The sequence below is a fragment of the Tinamus guttatus genome, unplaced genomic scaffold (assembly GCF_059628265.1).
Source record: "Tinamus guttatus ecotype Peru unplaced genomic scaffold, ASM5962826v1 Tinamus_guttatus_pri_ptg001073l, whole genome shotgun sequence".
NCBI lineage: Eukaryota > Metazoa > Chordata > Aves > Tinamiformes > Tinamidae > Tinamus > Tinamus guttatus.
In genome coordinates this window covers 1-19,565 of record NW_028289607.1, presented here as the reverse complement: position 1 = coordinate 19,565, position 19,565 = coordinate 1, and the positions used below count along the sequence as shown (strand labels likewise).

Below are 19,565 nucleotides of genomic sequence, written 5' to 3'. Positions count from 1 at the left end.
AATCCCGGGGGGGGGGGGGAGGGACCCCAGGAGTTCCCTGGGGGGGGGGTCCCAGGGGGCGGTTCCTGGGGGGGTCCCGGGGGGCGGTTCCCGGGGGGGGGGGTCCCAGGGGGGGTTCCCGGGGGTCCCCCCCCCCGCTCACCTCTCCCGGCCGCAGCGGGGGGGGGGCCCGGAGGGCGGCGCCGCCGCTGCCCCCCCGGGTCCCGACGAGGGCGACGGTGACGCGGTCCCCGCAGGGGGGGGGAGGGGCCAGCGGCGGGAACGGGGGGGGAGGCGCCCCCCCCCCCCCGCCGCCACCCCCCCCCCCAAACCCGCACCCGGTACCGGGGCATGGCGGCCACGCCCCCTCCCGCCGCGGGGGGGGCCCCTTTATGGGGAGCCGGAGCCCCGCCCCCCCCGCGGTGACACCCCCCAAAATAGGCCCCGCCCCCGCACCCCAAAAAAACGGCCCCGCCCCCACGGGAGGATCCGCCCCCCCCCGCACCCCAAAAAAAGGCCCCGCCCCCACAGGAGGCTCCGCCCCCTCCCTCCCCCCCCGCACCCCCCAAAATGGGCTCCGCCCTCCCCGTGACCCCAAAATGGGGGCCCCGCCCCCGCAGGAGGCTCCGCCCCCTCCCGCACCTCCAAAAAAGGCCCCTCCCCGCCCCCCCTCGACACCTCAAAGGGCCCCGCCCCCCTCCCTCCTCCCCCGCCCCCCCAAAGGCTCCGCCCCCCTCGACTCCTCAAAGGGCCCCGCCCCCTCCCTCCTCCCCCGCCCCCCAAAGGCTCCGCCCCCCTCGACTCCTCAAAGGGCCCCGCCCCCTCCCTCCCCCCCCCCGGCACCCCAAAATGGGCTCCGCCCTCCCCGTGACCCCCAAAACGCGGTCCCGCCCCCCCAGGAGGCTCCTCTCCCCAAAGGCCCCGCCCCCTCGACTCCCCAAAGGGCCCCGCCCCCCACGGGAAGCTCCGCCCCTCTCTTTCCCCGCACCCCCCAAAAGGCCCCCCCGCCCCCCCCTTCATTTCCCAAAGGGCCCCGCCCCCCACGGGAGGCTCCGCCCCCTCCCTCCCCCCCCGCACCCCAAAATGGGCTCCGCCCTCCCCGTGACCCCCAAAACGGCGGCCCCGCCCCCCCAGGAGGCTCCGCCCTCCCCCGCACCCCAAAACGGCGGCCCCGCCCCCCGTGACACCCCCCCAAAAGGGGCCCCGCCCCCCTCCGCCCCCGCCCCCTAAAAAAGGGCCCCGCCCCCCAGGGACCCCCCCCATAGGGCCCCAAGGGCCCTAAGGGGGCGGGGCCGTGACGGGGGCGTGGGCGGGGCCGCCCCCAGGGGGCGGGGCCGCTCCGTTGCCAGGGCGTGGCGGTTGCCAGGGGGCGGGGCCAATGGGAGAGGCCGCCGTGACGTCAACAGCGCGGGGGCGGGGGGAGGAGGGAGGGAGGAGCGCGCATGCGCGCCGCCTCAGGGGAATAAACGAGAGGGAGGGGACGGAGAGTCACTTCCGCTTCCGGCGGCGGCCGCTTCCGGGTGCCATGGAGTCGGAGGTGGACGACCTGGTGGCCGTGGAGGACCTGGTGGTGAGAGGCCCCGCCCCCCTCCCCCGCAGGCCCCGCCCCCTCGGGGGGAGGCGGCCCCGCCCCCCCGGGCGCCCCCCGCGCCCCCCCCCCCCGGGGAGGCTCCCGCGGCCGCCGGCCCCGCCCCCCGAGAGGGACCCGCCCCCTTTTGCGCGGGACACGCCCCGCGGGGGGGGCTTGGCCACGCCTCCTGCGGGTGGCCACGCCCCCCCGGGACCCCCCGGGGTCCCCCCCATGTCTCTCCGTGTCCCTCCGTGTCCCCAATGTCCCTCCATGGCCCCCGGTGTCTCCCATGTCCCCCCACGTCCCCCATGTCCCCAATGTCCCCCCCAGTGTCACCTAGTGTCCTCTAGTGTCCCCTAATGTCTCCTAGTGTCCCCCTGTGTCCCCAGTGTCACCCAGTCCCCCCTGCACAACCCTATATGAGACACTAGAGAATCCACCACTTCCCCTCCTATCACGATGTCCCCATGTCCCCCATGTCCCCCAGTGTCCCCTAGTGTCCCCAGTGTCCCCTAGTGTCCCCAGTGCCCCCCTAGTGTCCCCGTACCCCCAAATGCCCTCTGCACAACCCTATACAAGACACTAGAGAATCCACCACTTCCTCTCCTATCACAATGTCCCCATGTCCCCCATGTCCCCTAGTGTCCCCAGTGTCCCCAGTGCCCCCCTAGTGTCCCCGTACCCCCAAATGCCCTCTGCACAGCCCTATACGAGACACTGGAGAATCCACCACTTCCCCTCCTATCGCAATGTCCCCCATGTCCCCCAGTGTCCCCTAGTGTCCCCAGTGTCCCCTAGTGTCCCCAGTGCCCCCCTAGTGTCCCCGTACCCCCAAATGCCCTCTGCACAACCCTATACAAGACACTAGAGAATCCACCACTTCCTCTCCTATCACAATGTCCCCATGTCCCCCATGTCCCCTAGTGTCCCCAGTGTCCCCAGTGCCCCCCTAGTGTCCCCGTATCCCCAAATGCCCTCTGCACAACCCTATACAAGACACTGGAGAATCCACCACTTCCCCTCCTATCGCAATGTCCCCATGTCCCCAGTGTCCCCCATGCTCCCCCAATGTCCCCAGTGTCCCCCAATATCCCCCTAGCCCCACTGTGTCCCCAAGTGTTCCCTGCACAACCCTATACGAGACACTAGAGAATCCACCAATCCCCTTCCTATCGCTATGTCCCCATGTCCCCCATGTCCCCCAGTGTCCCCATGTCCCCTAGTGTCCCCTCATGTCCCTCATGTCCCCCAGTGTCCCCCTGCGCCCCCAAATGGCCCCTGCACAACCCTATACGAGACACTGGAGAATCCACCACTTCCCTCCCAATTCTGATTTCCCAATGTCCCCAATGTCCCCATGTCCCCCCATGTCCCCAATCTCCCCCCATGTCCCCAATACCCCCAATGTCCCCATTGTCCCCATGTCCCCAATGTCCCCCGATGTCCCCACATCCCCCATGTCCCTACATCCCCCCAATGTCCCCAATGTCCCCAATGTCCCCCATGTCCCCTAGTGTCCCCAGTGTCCCCGATGTCCCAATGTCCCCCATGTCCCAATGTCCCCCATGTCCCCCTTGTCCCCAATCCCCCCCATTGTCCCCATTGTCCCCATTGTCCCCATGTCCCAATGTCCCCCATGTCCCCCATGTCCCCCCATGTCCCCATTGTCCCCGATGTCCCCAATCCCCCCCATTGTCCCCCATTGTCCCCATGTCCCCAGGAGCTGGAGCGTCGCTATGGAGCCGTGCTCTGCGCGGGTGCCCCCTCCCGCCATGTCCCCATGTCCCCAGTATCCCCCATGTCCCCCATGTCCCCCCATGTCCCCCATGTCCCCTAGTGTCCCCAGTGTCCCCTAGTGTCCCCAGTGCCCCCCTAGTGTCCCCATGCCCCCAAATGCCCTCTGCACAACCCTATACGAGACACTGGAGAATCCACCACTTCCCCTCCTATCGCAATGTCCCCATGTCCCCAGTGTCCCCCATGCTCCCCCAATGTCCCCAGTGTCCCCCAATATCCCCCTAGCCCCACCGTGTCCCCTGCACAACCCTATATGAGACACTAGAGAATCCACCAATCCCCCTCCTATCGCTATGTCCCCAATCCCCCCCATTGTCCCCAATGTCCCCAAGTCCCCAATGTCCCAAATCCCCCCAATGCCCTCATGTCCCCATGTCCCCCCATGTCCCCATTGTCCCCGATGTCCCCAATCCCCCCCATTGTCCCCATTGTCCCCATGTCCCCAGGAGCTGGAGCGTCGCTATTTGGCCGCGCTCCGCGCGGGCGCCCCCTCCCACCATGTCCCCATGTCCCCAATATCCCCCATGTCCCCCAGTGCCCCCCTAGTGTCCCCGTACCCCCAAATGCCCTCTGCACAACCCTATACGAGACACTGGAGAATCCACCACTTCCCCTCCTATCGCATTGTCCCCAATCCCCCCCAATGTCCCCAATGTCCCCATTGTCCCCCAATGTCCCCATTGTCCCCCATTGTCCCCCATTGTCCCCATGTCCCCCCATTGTCCCCATTGTCCCCATGTCCCCAGGAGCTGGAGCGTCGCTATGGGGCCGCGCTCCGCGCGGGCGCCCCCTCCCGCCATGTCCCCATGTCCCCCATGTCCCCAATATCCCCCCATGTCCCCCATGTCCCCCAGTGTCCCCTAGTGTCCCCATTGCCCCCCTAGTGTCCCCGTACCCCCAAATGCCCTCTGCACAACCCTATACGAGACACTGGAGAATCCACCACTTCCCCTCCTATCGCAATGTCCCCATGTCCCCAGTGTCCCCCATGCTCCCCCAATGTCCCCAGTGTCCCCCAATATCCCCCTAGCCCCACTGTGTCCCCAAGTGTTCCCTGCACAACCCTATACGAGACACTGGAGAATCCACCAATCCCCTTCCTATCGCCATGTCCCCCATGTCCCCCAGTGTCCCCGTGTCCCCTAGTGTCCCCTCATGTCCCTCATGTCCCCCAGTGTCCCCCTGCGCCCCCAAATGGCCCCTGCACAACCCTATACGAGACACTGGAGAATCCACCACTTCCCTCCCAATTCTGATTTCCCCATGTCCCCAATGTCCCCCAATATCCCCCAATGTCCCCCAATGTCCCCATTGTCCCCATTGTCCCCTATCTCCCCCCAGGAGCTGGAGCGTCGCTATTGGGCCGCGCTCCACACGGGCGCCCCCTCCCGCCATGTCCCCATGTCCCCAATATCCCCCATGTCCCCCAGTGTCCCCTAGTGTCCCCAGTGTCCCCTAGTGTCCCTAGTGTCCCCAGTGCCCCCCTAGTGTCCCCGTACCCCCAAATGCCCTCTGCACAACCCTATATGAGACACTGGAGAATCCACCACTTCCGCTCCTATCGTGTCCCCATGTCCCCAGTGTCCCCCATGCTCCCCCAATGTCCCCAGTGTCCCCCAATATCCCCCTAGCCCCACCGTGTCCCCAAGTGTCCCCTGCACAACCCTATATGAGACACTGGAGAATCCACCAATCCCCCTCCTATCGCTATGTCCCCATGTCCCCCAGTGTCCCCGTGTCCCCTAGTGTCCCCTCATGTCCCCCATGTCCCTCAGTGTCCCCCTGCGCCCCCAAATGACCCCTGCACAACCCTATACGAGACACTAGAGAATCCACCACTTCTCTCCCAATTCTGATTTCCCCATGTCCCCCCATGTCCCCCCATGTCCCCAATCTCCCCCCATGTCCCCATGTCCCCAATGTCCCCATTGTCCCCATGTCCCCAATGTCCCCATGTCCCCCCGTGTCCCCAATGTCCCCATGTCCCCAATGTCCCCAATCTCCCCCCATGTCCCCAATCCCCCCCATTGTCCCCAATGTCCCCCATGTCCCCCATGTCCCCCAATCCCCCCCATTGTCCCCAATGTCCCCATTGTCCCCAATGTCCCCATTGTCCCCATTGTCCCCCATGTCCCCCATGTCTCCAATCTCCCCCCATGTCCCCGTTGTCCCCATTGTCCCCATTGTCCCCAATGTCCCCATTGTCCCCATTGTCCCCAGGAGCTGGAGCGTCGCTATGGGGCCGCGCTCCGCGTGGGCGCCCCCTCCCGCCATGTCCCCAATATCCCCCATGTCCCCCAGTGTCCCCTAGTGTCCCCAGTGCCCCCCGAGTGTCCCCGTACCCCCAAATGCCCTCTGCACAACCCTATACGAGACACTGGAGAATCCACCACTTCCCCTCCTATCGCAATGTCCCCCATGTCCCCATGTCCCCATGTCCCCATGTCCCCCCATGTCCCCCCATGTCCCCCCATTGTCCCCATTGTCCCCAGGAGCTGGAGCGTCGCTATGGGGCCGCGCTCCGCGCGGGCGCCCCCTCCCGCCAGGTGACGTTCGACTACGCGTGGGGCCTCGTGAGGAGCCGCTACGGGGGGGACGTGGCCCGGGGGGTGGCACTGCTGGAAGGTGACAATGGGGACAATGGGGGGACAGGGGGGACATGGGGGACATGGGGGAACATGGGGACATTGGGGGATATGGGGACATGGGGGACGTGGCCCGGGGGGTGGCGCTGCTGGAATGTGACAATGGGGACATGGGGACATGGGGGACATGGGGGGACATGGGGACATAGGGGGATATTGGGGACATGGGGGGATGGGGGGGACATGGGGACATGGGGACATGGGGGGACATAGGGGGGCACAGAGGGGCATTTGAGACATGGGGGACATGGAGAGATATGGGGGGATATTGGGGACATAGGGGGATATGGGGACATGGGGACGTGGGGGGACATGGGGACATGGGAGGTTATGGGGACATGCGGGATGTGGCCCGGGGGGTGGCACTTCTGGAAGGTGACAATGGGGACATGGGGGGACATGGGGGACATAGGGACGTGGCCTGGGGGGTGGCACTGCTGGAAGGTGACAATGGGGATGGGGGGGGTGGGGGGGACATGGGGGGACATGGGGGGACATGGGGGACATGGGGGACATGGGGGGATATTTGGGACATGGGGGGTTATGGGGACATGGGGACACGGGAGGGACATGGGGACATGGGGGACGTGGCCCGGGGGGTGGCGCTGCTGGAAGGTGACAATGGGGACATGGGGGGACAGGGGGGACATGGGGGGACATGGGGACATGGGGATATTGGGGACATGGGGGGACATGAGGACATGGGGACATGGGGGGTTATGGGGACATGGGGACATGGGGGGACATGGCGACATGGGGGACATGGGGGGACATGGGGACGTGGGGGGATATGGGGACATGGGGGGTTATGGGGACATGGGGGATGTGGCCCGGGGGGTGGCGCTGCTGGAAGGTGACACTGGGGACAATGGGGGGACATGGGGACATTGGGGGGACATGGGGTCATGGGGGACATAGGGACGTAGCCTGGGGGGTGGCACGGCTGGAAGGTGACAATGGGGACAGGGGGGGTGGGGGGGACATGGGGGGACACGGGGACATGGTGGGACATGGGGGGATATTGGGGACATGGGGGGACATGGGGGGTTATGGGGACGTGGGGACATGGGGACATGGGGACGTGGCCCAGGGGGTGGCACTGCTGGAAGGTGACACTGGGGACATGGGGACATGGAGGGACATGGCGGGACATGGGGAGATGGGAACATGGGGGGACTTGGGGACATGGAGGGACATGGGGACATTGGAGACATTGGGGACATTGGGCACATGGGGGGACTTGGAGGGACATGGGGGGATATGGAGGGACATCAGGGAGAAGGGGGGACATTGGGGACATGTGGGGACACAGGGACATGGAGGGACCCAGAGGGACATGGGGAGGGGTATGGAGGAACACTGGGGACAACGGGGGGACATTGGGGACATGGAGGGACATTGGGGACATGGGGGGACATGGAGGGACATGGGGGGTGATGGGGGGACATTGGGGACATGGGGGGACATTGGGGACATGGAGGGACATGGAGGGACATGTGGGGACATTGGGGACCTGGCGGGCGCTGGCGCTGTCCCCGTGTCCCCTCACTGTCCCCTCGCTGTCCCCGTGTCCCCAGAGCTGATGCCGCAGGGCTCCAAGGACGAGCAGAGGGACTATGTGTATTACCTGGCACTGGGGAACTACCGCCTCAAGGTGGGACAATGGGGACATTGGGGACACGTTGGGGACATGGGGACATGGGGGACATGGGGGACATTGGGGACAATGGGGGGACACTGGGGACATGGGGACATTGGGGTCACGGGGGACATTGGGGACAATGGGGGGACACTGGGGACACTGGGGACATTGGGGGCATTGAGGACACGGGGGACATTGGGGACACTGAGGTCATCAGGGACACGGGGGGACATTGGGGACATGGGGGACATTGGGGACACGGGGGACACTGGGGACATGGGGACATTGGGGACAATGGGGGGACACTGGGGACACGGGGGGACACTGGTGACATTGGGGACATGGGGGGACATTGGGGGGACACTGGGGACACGGGGGGACACTGGGGACATGGGGACATTGGGGGACAATGGGGACATGGGGGGACATTGGGGACAATGGGGGGACACTGGGGACACTGGGGTCACGGGGGACATTGGGGACAATGGGGGGACACTGGGGACATTGGGGGCATTGAGGACATGGGGGACATTGGGGACACTGAGGTCATCAGGGACACGGGGGGACATGGGGGACATTGGGGACACGGGGGACACTGGGGACATTGGGGACATGGGGGGCCATTGGGGGGACACTGGGGACACGGGGGGACACTGGGGACGGGGGGGACACTGGGGACATGGGACATTGGGGACACTGGTGACATTGGGGACATGGGGGGACGTTGGTGACATGGGGGGACACTGGTGACATTGGGGACATGGGGGGACAATGGGGACATGGGGGAGGATGGTGGCACTGGGGGACGAAACGATGGCTGGGACGGTGGCACGTGTCCCCTTTGTCCCCCAATGTCCCCATTGTCCCCATTGCCCCCATTGTCCCATTGCCCCCATTGCCCCCATTGTCCCCATTGTCCCCATTGCCCCCATTGCCCCCATTCCCCCCGATGTCCCCAATGTCCCCGTTGTCCCCATTGTCCCCGATGTCCCCATTGTCCCCAATGTCCCCCCATTGTCCCCGATGTCCCTAATGTCCCCATCGTCCCCATTGCCCCCATTGCCCCCATTGTCCCCCCATTGTCCCCAATGTCCCCGATGTCCCCAATGTCCCCCCATTGTCCCCGATGTCCCCATTGCAGGAATACGAGCGGGCCCTGCAGTTCATAGAGGGGCTGCTGCGAGCGGAGCCGACCAACGCGCAGGGGCTGCGGCTGCGGCGCCGCATCCGGAGCAGCATGCGGAAAGGTGGGAAAACGGCCCCAAAACGCGGAAAAACACCCCAAAATACCCCCGAAACACCCCAAAATACCCCCAGAACACCCCAAAACACCCCAAAACACGCAAAAACATCCCAAAATGCCCCAAAACGCAGTTCGTGCAGGGGCTGCGGCTGCGGCGCCGCATCCGGAGCAGCATGCGGAAAGGTGGGAAAACGGCCCCAAAACGCGGAAAACACCCCAAAATACCCCCAAAACACCCCCCAAAACCCCTAAAACACCCCAAAACACGCGAAAACGCCGCCAAAACACCCCAAAACGCCCCAAAACGCCCCAAAACGCAGCTCGTGCAGGGACTGCAGCTGTGGCGCTGCATCCGGAGCAGCATGCGGAAAGGTGGGAAAACGGCCCAAAAACGCGGAAAAACACCCCAAAACACCCCCAAAACACCCCGAAACACCGCAAAAACACCCCAAAATGCCCCAAAACACACCAAAACACAGCGAAAACACGCAAAACAGCCCAAAACACCCCAAAACACAGCCAGGACATGGGAAAACACGGGAAAACATTCCAAAACACAGCAAGGATACGCGAAAATACCAGAAAAACACCCCAAAACATCCCAGAACATGGCAAGGACAGGCCAAAACACCACAAAAACGCACAAGAACACCCCAAAACGCCTCAAAACACGCGAAAACACCCCAAAACACCATGAAAACGCCGCGAAAACACCCCAAAACACTCCAAAACACCCCAAAACACACCAGAACACTGCAAAAACACACAAAAACACCCCCAAACACTGCAAAAACACCCCAAAACACTCCAAAACACCCTAACACGCCCCAAAACGCCCGAAGACACACCAAAACGCCCCGAAACACCCCAAAACACAGCCAGGACCCGCGAAAACACCGGAAAAACACACAAAAACGCCCCAAAACACCCCAAAACACGGCAGAAACACCTCAAAACACGGCAAGAACACGGGAAAACATACAAAAAAAACACCCCAAAACATGGCAAGGACATGGGAAAACACCCCAAAACACGCCAAAACACCCCAAAATGCGACGAGTACACTCAAAAACACGCGAAAACACCCCAAAACACGTCGAGGACACGTGAAAACAGGCAAAAACACACAAAAACACCCCAAAACACCCCAAATACACGGCAGAAATGCTTCAAAACACTTGAAAACACAGCAAGAACATGCAAAAACACAAAAAACACCCCAAAACATCACAAAAACACGTGAAAACTAGGCAGAAATGCCTCAAAACAGGCAAAAACACAGAAAAACTTGTGAAAAGCGTGCCAAAAACACACCAAAAATCACACGAAAACACCCCAAAACGCCCCAAAATGCTCCAAAAACAGCAAAAGGGCCGAAACAGGCGGAAAACACGCGTGAACACGCCAAAAACGGGTAAACGCACCCAAAATGAGGCCTGAAAATGCGTGAACACCCCAAACATGCCAAAACACATGTAAATATGCATAAATTTGCATGAATTTACATAAATTTGCATGAATTTGCATGAATTTGCATGAATATGTATAAACATGCAGAAACACAGGGAAAAAGGGTCTGAGTGCACCAAAAGTGGGGAAAAAAGGGGAAAAAAGGGCCCAAAAAGGCCCCAAAGCGACGGAAGCGACGGGTGGTGGCCCTGGGGGGGACATGGGGGACACGGGGGGGGTTGGTGGCACCGGGGGACAAGTGGCACCTGCTGATGGCATCTCATGTGTGTCACCCCCTGTGTCCCCCATGTCCCCCCCATGTCCCCACATGTGTCCCCCGATGTCCCCAATGTCCCTCCATGTCCCCAATGTCCTCATTATCCCCATTGTCCCCAATGTCCCCATTGTCCCCAATGTCCCCCATGTCCCCATTGTCCCCAATGTCCCCATTGTCCCCATCGTCCCCATTGTCCCTAATGTCCCCCATGTCCCCCCGTGTCCCCATTGTCCCCCATGTCCCTCCATGTCCCCATTGTCCCCATTCCCCCCATTGTCCCCCATGTCCCCAATGTCCCCAATGTCCCTCCATGTCCCCAATGTCCTCATTATCCCCATTGTCCCCAATGTCCCCATTGTCCCCATTGCCCCCATTGCCCCCATCGTCCCCAATGTCCCCATTGTCCCCATTCCCCCCATTGCCCCCATTGTCCCCATCGTCCCCATTGCCCCCATTGCCCCCATCGTCCCCATTGTCCCCATTGTCCCCATTGTCCCCATTGTCCCCATTCCCCCCATGTCCCCAATGTCCCCATTGTCCCCCATGTCCCCATTCCCCCCATTGTCCCCCATGTCCCCAATGTCCCCAATGTCCCTCCATGTCCCCAATGTCCTCATTATCCCCATTGTCCCCATTCCCCCCATTGTCCCCATTGTCCCCTGTCCCCATTCCCCCCATTCCCCCCATTCCCCCCATTGTCCCCATTGTCCCCAATGTCCCCAGAGGGGCTCCTGGGATGGCCCTGGTGGGGGGGGTGGCTCTGGGCATCGCCGGCCTCTTGGGCGTCGCCATCGCCAAGGCCAAGTCCTGACCCCGCCGTGTCCCCAAGTGTCCCCAAGTGTCCCCAAATGTCCCCAAGTGTCACCAACGTGTCCCCAAAGCGTCCCCGTGTCCCCAAACCGTCCCCAACGCGTCCCTATGCCCCTAACGTGTCCCTAGTGCGTCCTTAACATGTCCCCAACTTGTCACCAAAGTGTCCCCAAGTGTCACCAACGTGTCCCCAAAGCGTCCCCGTGTCCCCAAACTGTCCCCAATGCGTCCCCGTGTCCCTAACATGTCCCTAACATGTCTCTAATGTGTCCCTAACATGTCCCCAACCTGTCACCAAAGTGTCCCCAACGTGTCACCAGTGTCCCCAACGTGGTCCCGTGTCCCTAACATGTCCCCAATGTGTCACCATGTCCCCCACGTGTCCCTAACATGTCCCTAGTGCGTCCTTAACATGTCCTCAACCTGTCACCAAACTGTCTGTCCCCAACGTGTCACCAAAGTGTCCCCAACGCGTCCCCATGTCCCCAGCGTGTCCCTAACATGTTCTCATGTCCCTAACATGTCCCCAACGTGTCACCATGTCCCTAACATGTCCCTAATGCGTCCCTAACATGTCCCAAATGTGTCACCAAATGTCCCCAAAGTGTCACCGTGTCCCCGTGTCTCCAACCTGTCCCCAACGCATCCCTGTGTCCCTAACATGTCCCCAATGTGTCCCCATGTCTCTAACATGTCCCTAGTGTGTCCTTAATATGTCCCCAACCTGTCACCAAAGTGTCCCCGAAGTGTCACCAAAGTGTCCCCAACACATCCCCATGTCCCTAACGTGTCCCTAATGTGTTCTCATGTCCCTAACATGTCCCTAATGTGTCACCAAATATCCCCAACGTGTCACCAAATGTCCCCGTGTCACCGTGTCCCCAACGCGTCCCCGTGTCCCTAACATGTCCCTGACGTGTCCCCATGTCCCCAGTGTGTCCCCAACGTGTTCTCATGTCCCTAACATGTCTCTAATGCATTCCTAACGTGTCCCCAACCTGTCACCAAATGTCCCCAACCTGTCACCAAAGTGTCCCCAACACGTCCCCATGTCCCTAACATGTCCCTAGTGCGTCCTTAACATGTCCCCAACCTGTCCCCACTGTCCCCAACGTGTGCCCATGTCCCCAGCATGTCACTAATATGTCCCTAACATGTCCCTAATGTGTTTCTATGTCACCAACATGTCAGTAACATGTCCCTAACGTGTCCCCAACATGTCACCAAAGTGTCCCCAAAGTGTTTTCATGTCCCCAACATGTCCCTAATGTGTCCCTAACATGTCCCCAATCTGTCCCCAATGTGTCCCCAATCTCTCCCCATGTCCCCAACATGTCCCCATGTCATTGTGACCTTAACATGTCCCTAATGTGTCCCCATGTCCCCAACATGTCCCTAACATGTTCTCATGTCCCCAACATGTCCCTAATGTGTCCCCGTGTCCCCAAAATGTCACTAACCTGTCACCTGGGACCCAACACCCTCTGGCAACCCCCCCCATGTCCCCATGTCCCCCAATGTCCCCCAATGTCCCCATGTCCCCCAATGTCCCCAATGTCCCCATGTCCCCCCATGTCCCCATGTCCCCAATGTCCCCCCATGTCCCCCCATGTCCCCATGTCCCCCAATGTCCCCATGTCCCCCAATGTCCCCCATGTCCCCATGTCCCCCCATGTCCCCATGTCCCCAATGTCCCCCCATGTCCCCCCATGTCCCCATGTCCCCCAATGTCCCCATGACCCCAATGTCCCCCATGTCCCCATGTCCCCCAATGTCCCAATGTCCCCAATGTCCCCTTGTCCCCTCTGTCTCTGCCCCCCCCCCCCGACGGCGGCGGTGACAACGCGGTGACATCGCGAGGACGACGCGGTGACGACGGCGGCCATGACACCAGGGTGACATCGCGGTGACGTCACGGTGACATCACAGCGCGTCACCTTCCCCCCCCCCCCCCGGTGTCCCCGGTGCCTTGGGGACACGGTGGCACTGGGGGGGGGGTCCACGTGCCTTGGGGACAACCGCGTCCCCCCCGTGTCCCTTGTCCCCCCCCCCCACAAAGTGTAAATAAACCCGGATGATTCCAGGGGGGCCTCAGTGTCCTGATGGCGCCCGGACGCCTGGGCCCTTCCCCGGACGCCTGGGCCCTTCCCGGATTCCTGCCCCCCCCCCGGACGCCTGGGCCCCTTCCCAGACTCCTGGGCCCCCCCCCCGGATTCCTGGGCCCCTTCCTGGACACCTGGGCCCCCCCCGGACGCCTGGGCCCCCCCCCAGACGCCTGGGCCCTTCCCCGGACGCCTGGGCCCCCCCCGGACGCCTGGACCCCCCCCAGATGCCAGAGCCCCCCCCTCCTCGGACGCCTGGGCCCCCCCCCCGGATTCCTGCCCCCCCCCCGGACACCGGGGCCCCCCCTGGACACCGGGGCCCTTTTCCAGACTCCTGGGTCCCCCTGGATTCCTGGGGCCCCCCCGGACTCCTGGACCCCCCCAGATGCCAGAGCCCCCCCCCCCCCCGGACGCCTGGGCCCTTTCCTGGACTCCTGGGTCCCCCCGGACACCTGGGCCCCTTCCCGGATTCCTGGGCCCTTCCCGGACACCTGGGCCCCCCCTGGACGCCTGGGCCCCCCCCAGATGCCAGAGCCCCCCCCCCCCCGGACGCCTGGGCCCCTTCCCGGACTCCTGGGCCCCTTCCCGGACTCCTGGGTCCCCCCGGATTCCTGCCCCCCCCCCCGGACGCCTGGGCCCCCCCAGACTCCTGGGCCCCCCCCCCGGACTCCTGGGCCCCTTCCCGGACTCCTGGGCCCCCCCCGGATTCCTGCCCCCCCCCCCGACTCCTGTCCCCCCCCCCCCCCGGACACCTGGGCCCCCCCGGACTCCTAGGTCTCTTCCCGGACTCCTGGGCCCCTCATTCCCATTCCCGGACACCGGGGCCCTTCCCGGACACCTGCCCCCCCCCCCCAATAAAGGGGGCCCAGGCGTCCGGGTGCCCCCCCCCATCTCCTCTAAAGGGGGCCCAGGCGTCCTGCCCCCCCCCCCCCCAGCCCCCCAAGGGGCCCAGGCGTCCGGGCCGCCCCTTCCTGCCCCGGGTTGTTTTGTGGGGGGGGGGAGGGGGGGTGGAATTGGGCAGAGGCTCCCGGACGCCTGGGCCCCTTGGGGGGGGGGAGGGGCAATGCCGGGAAATGGGGGGGGCGGGGGGGGCCCGGACGCCTGGGCCCCTCCAAGGGGGGGGCAGGTAGGAAAGGGCGGGGGGGGGATTGGACCAATGGGGAGGGGGGGGCCCAGGCGTCCGGGTTGGGAGGGGCGGGGGGAAGCTCCGTGACGTCAGAGGGGGCCCAGGCGTCCGGGTGGGGCGGGGGGGGGAAGCTCCGTGACGTCAGAGGGGGCCCAGGCGTCCGGGTGGGGGCGGGGGGGGGGGGAAGCTCCGTGACGTCAGAGGGGGCCCAGGCGTCCGGGCCCCGCCCACCCAAGGCGGCGTCAACAGGAAAGGCGGGGGGGGCGGGGCCGGACGCCTGGGCCGCCCCCTCTGACGTCACGGAGCGTCTCCCCCCCCCCCCCCAACCCGGACGCCGGGGCCCCTGCGGGGAGGGGGAGGGGCGGGAGGAGCAGGGCCCCCCCCCCCGTGTCCCCAATTGTCCCCAATGTCCCCATTGTCCCCAATGTCCCCCCATTGTCCCCAATGTCCCCCCATTGTCCCCATTGTCCACAATGTCCCCCCATGTCCCCCCATTGTCCCCAATGTCCCCGTGTCCCCCCCCCGTGTCCCCCAATGTCCCCCCCCCCGCCCCTCCTGGCCCCTCCCCCCTTGTCCCCAATAAGGGCCACCCGTCCCGGGGCCACCAAGGCCACCAGCAGCTGCCACCACTGACCGTGAGTCCCCCCCGCCGTGTCCCCATGTCCCCAATGTCCCCCCATGTCCCCCAATGACCCCCCATGTCCCTCCATGTCCCCCCCATCCCCCCGTGTCCCCATGTCCCCATGACCCCCCTGTCCCCATGTGTCCCCATAGCCCCCCATGTCCCTGCATGTCCCCAACATGTCCCCATAGCCCCTATATCCCCCCTGTCCCCACAGTGTCCCCCCCTGTCCCCTATATCCCCCATTGTCCCCCATTGTCCCCAATGTCCCCTCTATATCCCCCCATTGTCCCCAATGTCCCCATTGTCCCCTATATCCCCCTCTTGTCCCCATTGTCCCCCATTGCCCCTCATTATCCACATTGTCCCCAATGTCTCCTCTTGTCCCCATTGTCCCCTATATCCCCCATTGTCCCCCCATTGTCCCCAATGTCCCCTGTATATCCCCCTATTGTCCCCATTGTCCCCAATGTCCCCATTGTCCCCTATATCCCCCCTTGTCCCCACTGTCCCCCCATTGTCCCCATTGTCCCCCATTGTCCCCATTGTCCCCCATTGTCCCCCCATTGTCCCCATTGTCCCCTATATCCGGCATTGTCCCCATTTTCCCCATTGTCCCCTATATCCCCCCCTTGTCCCCATTGTCCCCATTGTCCTCTATATCCCCCATTGTCCCCCATTGTCCCCATTGTCCCCCCATTGTCCCCTACATGTCCCCATTGCCCCCGTATCCCCCCCATTGTCCCCATTGTCCCCCATTGTCCCCCCATTGTCCCCTATATCCCCCATTGTCCCCATTGTCCCCCATTGTCCCCCCATTGTCCCCATTGTCCCCCCATTGTCCCCTACATGTCCCCATTGTCCCCTATATCCCCCCCCATTGTCCCCATTGTCTCCTATATCCCCCATTGTCCCCATTGTCCCCATTGTCCCTCCATGTCCCCCCATTGTCCCCTATATCCCCCCCATTGTCCCCATTGTCCCCCATTGTCCCCTATATCCCCCATTGTCCCCAATGTGCCTCCATGTCCCCCCATTGTTCCCTATATCCCCCCATGTCCCCCCTATATCTCCCCTACATGTCCCCATTGTCCCCATTGTCCCCTATATCCCCCATTGTTCCCCATTGTCCCCATTGTCCCCATTGTCCCCCCATTGTCCCCATTGTCCCCCCAGGTGTCGCCCTCCCCGATGTCGCCCTGGGCGGGGGCTCCGGGGCTGGCGCTGGCGGCGGTGGGCGTGGCCCTGCTGGGGGCGGGGCTGACGCACGACGCGTGGGGCGTGGCCGGGGGCGGGGCCAGCGCCCTGGCCGCCCTCAGCGTCACGCGCGGCCTCTGGGGGGACTGCGGAAGTGACGTCAGCGGCGTCCGCGCCTGCGCCGAGGCGGGGGGGCTGCTGAGCGGGCCCGGTGCGGGGACAATGGGGGGACAATGGGGGACAATGGGGACAATGGGACATGGGGGGACAATGGGGGGACATGGGGGGACATTGGGGACAATGGGGGGACATTGGGGACAATGGGGACAACGAGGGGACATGGGGGGACATAGAGGGACATTGGGGACAATGGGAGACTATGGGGGGACAATGGGACAATGGGGACAACGGGGGACATTGGGGACATGGGGGACAATGGGGGGACATTGGGGGACTATGGGGGGACATTGGGGACAACGGGGGGACATGGGGGGACATTGGGGACAATGGGGGACTAGGGGGGGACATTGGGGACAACGGGGGGACATGGGGGACAATGGGGAGACACGGGGGACAATGGGGGACCTGGGACATTGGGGACAACGGGGGGACATGGGGGACAACGGGGGGACACGGGAGGACATTGGGGACATGGGGAGACAATGTGGGGACACGGGGGGACAATGGGGGACACGGAGGATATGGGGGACACTATGGGGACCTGATGGGGACATTGGGGGGGTGGGGGACATCGTGGGGACATCATGGGATCGTGGGGACATCACGGGGACAAGGAGGGACAGAAGAGGACAATGGGGGGGACATTGTGGGCATGGGGGGACAATGGGGGATGTCATGGGGACATCATGGGGACAAAGGGGGACACCATGGGGACACAACGGGGACATTGAGGGGGTGGGGGACGTCATGGGGACATCACGGGATCATGGGGACACAATGGGGACACAGTGGGGACATTGCGGGTGGGGGGACATCATGGGGACGTCATGGGATCATGAGGACATCACGGGGACAAAGGGACATCATGGGGACAAAGGGGGACACCATGAGAACACAATGGGGACATTAGGGCGGTGGGGGACATCATGGGGACATCACAGGATCATGGGGACAAAGGGGGACACAAGGGGGACATTGCGGGTGGGGGGACATCATGGGGACGTCATGGGATCATGAGGACATCACGGGGACAAGGGGACACCATGGGGACACAACGGGGACATTGGGGGGGTGGGGGACATCATGAGGACATGGCGACAAGGGGACACCATATGGACACAAGGGGGACATTGCGGGTGGGGGGACATCATGGGGGCATCATGGGGACAAAGGGGGACACAATGGGGACACAACAGGGACATTGGGGGGGTGGGGGACATCGTGGGGACATCACGGGATCATGGGGACACAATGGGGACACAACAGGGACATTGGAGGGGGTGGGACATCATGGGGACATCATGGGATCATGGGGACATCATGGGGACACCATGGGGACACAGTGGGGACATTGGGGGAGTGGGGGACATCGTGGGGACAGCACGGGATCATGGGGACAAACGGGGACACCATGGGGACACAAGGGGGACATCATGGGGACATCATGGGATCATGGGGACAAAGGGGGTCACAAGGGGGACATTGCGGGTGGGGGGACATCATGGGGACATCACAGGATCATGGGGACAAAAGGGGACACCATGGGGACGTTAGGGGGACATTGGGGGGGTGGGGGACATCGTGGGGACATCACGGGATCATGGGGACACCATGGGGACAAAGGAGGACACCATGGGGACACATTGGGGACATTGCGGGTGGGGGGACATCATGGGGCCATCATGGGATCATGGGGACATCACAGGATCATGGGGACACAATGGGGACACCATGGGGACATTGCGGGTGGGGGGACATCATGGGATCATGGGGACAAAGGGGGACACAATGGGGGGGGGGGTGGGGACATCGTGGGGACATCACGGGATCATGGGGACACCATGGGGACACAAGGGGGACATCATGGGGACATCATGGGATCATGGGGACAAAAGGGGACACCATGGGATCACAATGGGGACATTGGGGGTGTGGGGGACGTCATGGGGACATTATAGGATCATGGGGACATCATGGGGACAATAGGGGACACCATGGGGACACACCGGGGACACTGCGGGTGGGGGGACATCCAAGGGCCCTGGGGACACTGGTGTCACCAAAGGGACATTATGGGGGGGTCAGGGGTGTCCCGGACGCCGGGGCCCCCTGTGACCCCCCCCCCCAATGTCCCCCCCCCTCCCCAGGGTACGTGGGGGGGGCCCGGGCGCTGCTGGTGGCCGCGGTGGCCCTGGGGACACTGGGGACACTGGTGGCCCTGGGGGGGTCGGGCTGCTCCAGCCTTGGGGACAGCGAGAGCCGGAGGAGGGGCCGGAGCGCCGCGGGGGGGCTGCTGGTGACGGCCGGTACGGGGACATTGGGGACATCGGGGACATCGGGGACATGGGGGACATTGAGGGACATGGGGGGGACATGGGGACATTGGGGACATGGGGGACACATGGGGACATGGGGACATGGGGACATCGGGGACATGGGGGACATTGAGGGACATGGGGGGGACATGGGGACATTGGGGACATGGGGGACATGGGGGGGCATTGGGGACATGGGGACATTGGGGACATGGGGGGGCATTGGGGACAAGGGGGACATGGGGACATTGGGGGGACATGGGGACATTGGGGACATGGGCGGGATATGGGGACATGGGGGACATTGAGGGACATGGGGACATGGGGGGGCATTGGGACAAGGGGTACATCGGGGACATGGGGGGGACATGGGGACATGGGGGGGACATGGGGGACATTGAGGGGGGCATTAGGGACATGGGGCATTGGGGACATGGGGATGAGGGTGGAAATGGGGACGAGGGGGGACATTGGGGACATGGGGATGACATGGGGACATTGGGGATGGGGCATTGGGGGACATGGAGGGGGACGGGGGGACATTGGGGACATGGGGACAAGGGGACATAGAGGGGGACATGGGGACATCGGGGACGGGGCATTGGGGGATA

General features: G+C 63.6%; 1 protein-coding gene across 1 annotated transcript; it reads left to right on the top strand.

Annotated features, from left to right (window-relative positions):
• The first annotated feature begins 1,496 nt into the window (after nt 1–1,496).
• On the top strand, nt 1,497–11,492 carry LOC148590845 (mitochondrial fission 1 protein-like). Its single transcript, XM_088538405.1, has 5 exons — nt 1,497–1,549; nt 5,839–5,971; nt 7,569–7,645; nt 8,775–8,880; nt 11,328–11,492. Exons 1-5 carry the CDS (start codon nt 1,505–1,507, stop codon nt 11,411–11,413), a joined length of 447 nt encoding a protein of 148 aa, XP_088394531.1. The 5' UTR covers nt 1,497–1,504; the 3' UTR covers nt 11,414–11,492.
• The last annotated feature ends 8,073 nt before the right edge of the window (nt 11,493–19,565 follow it).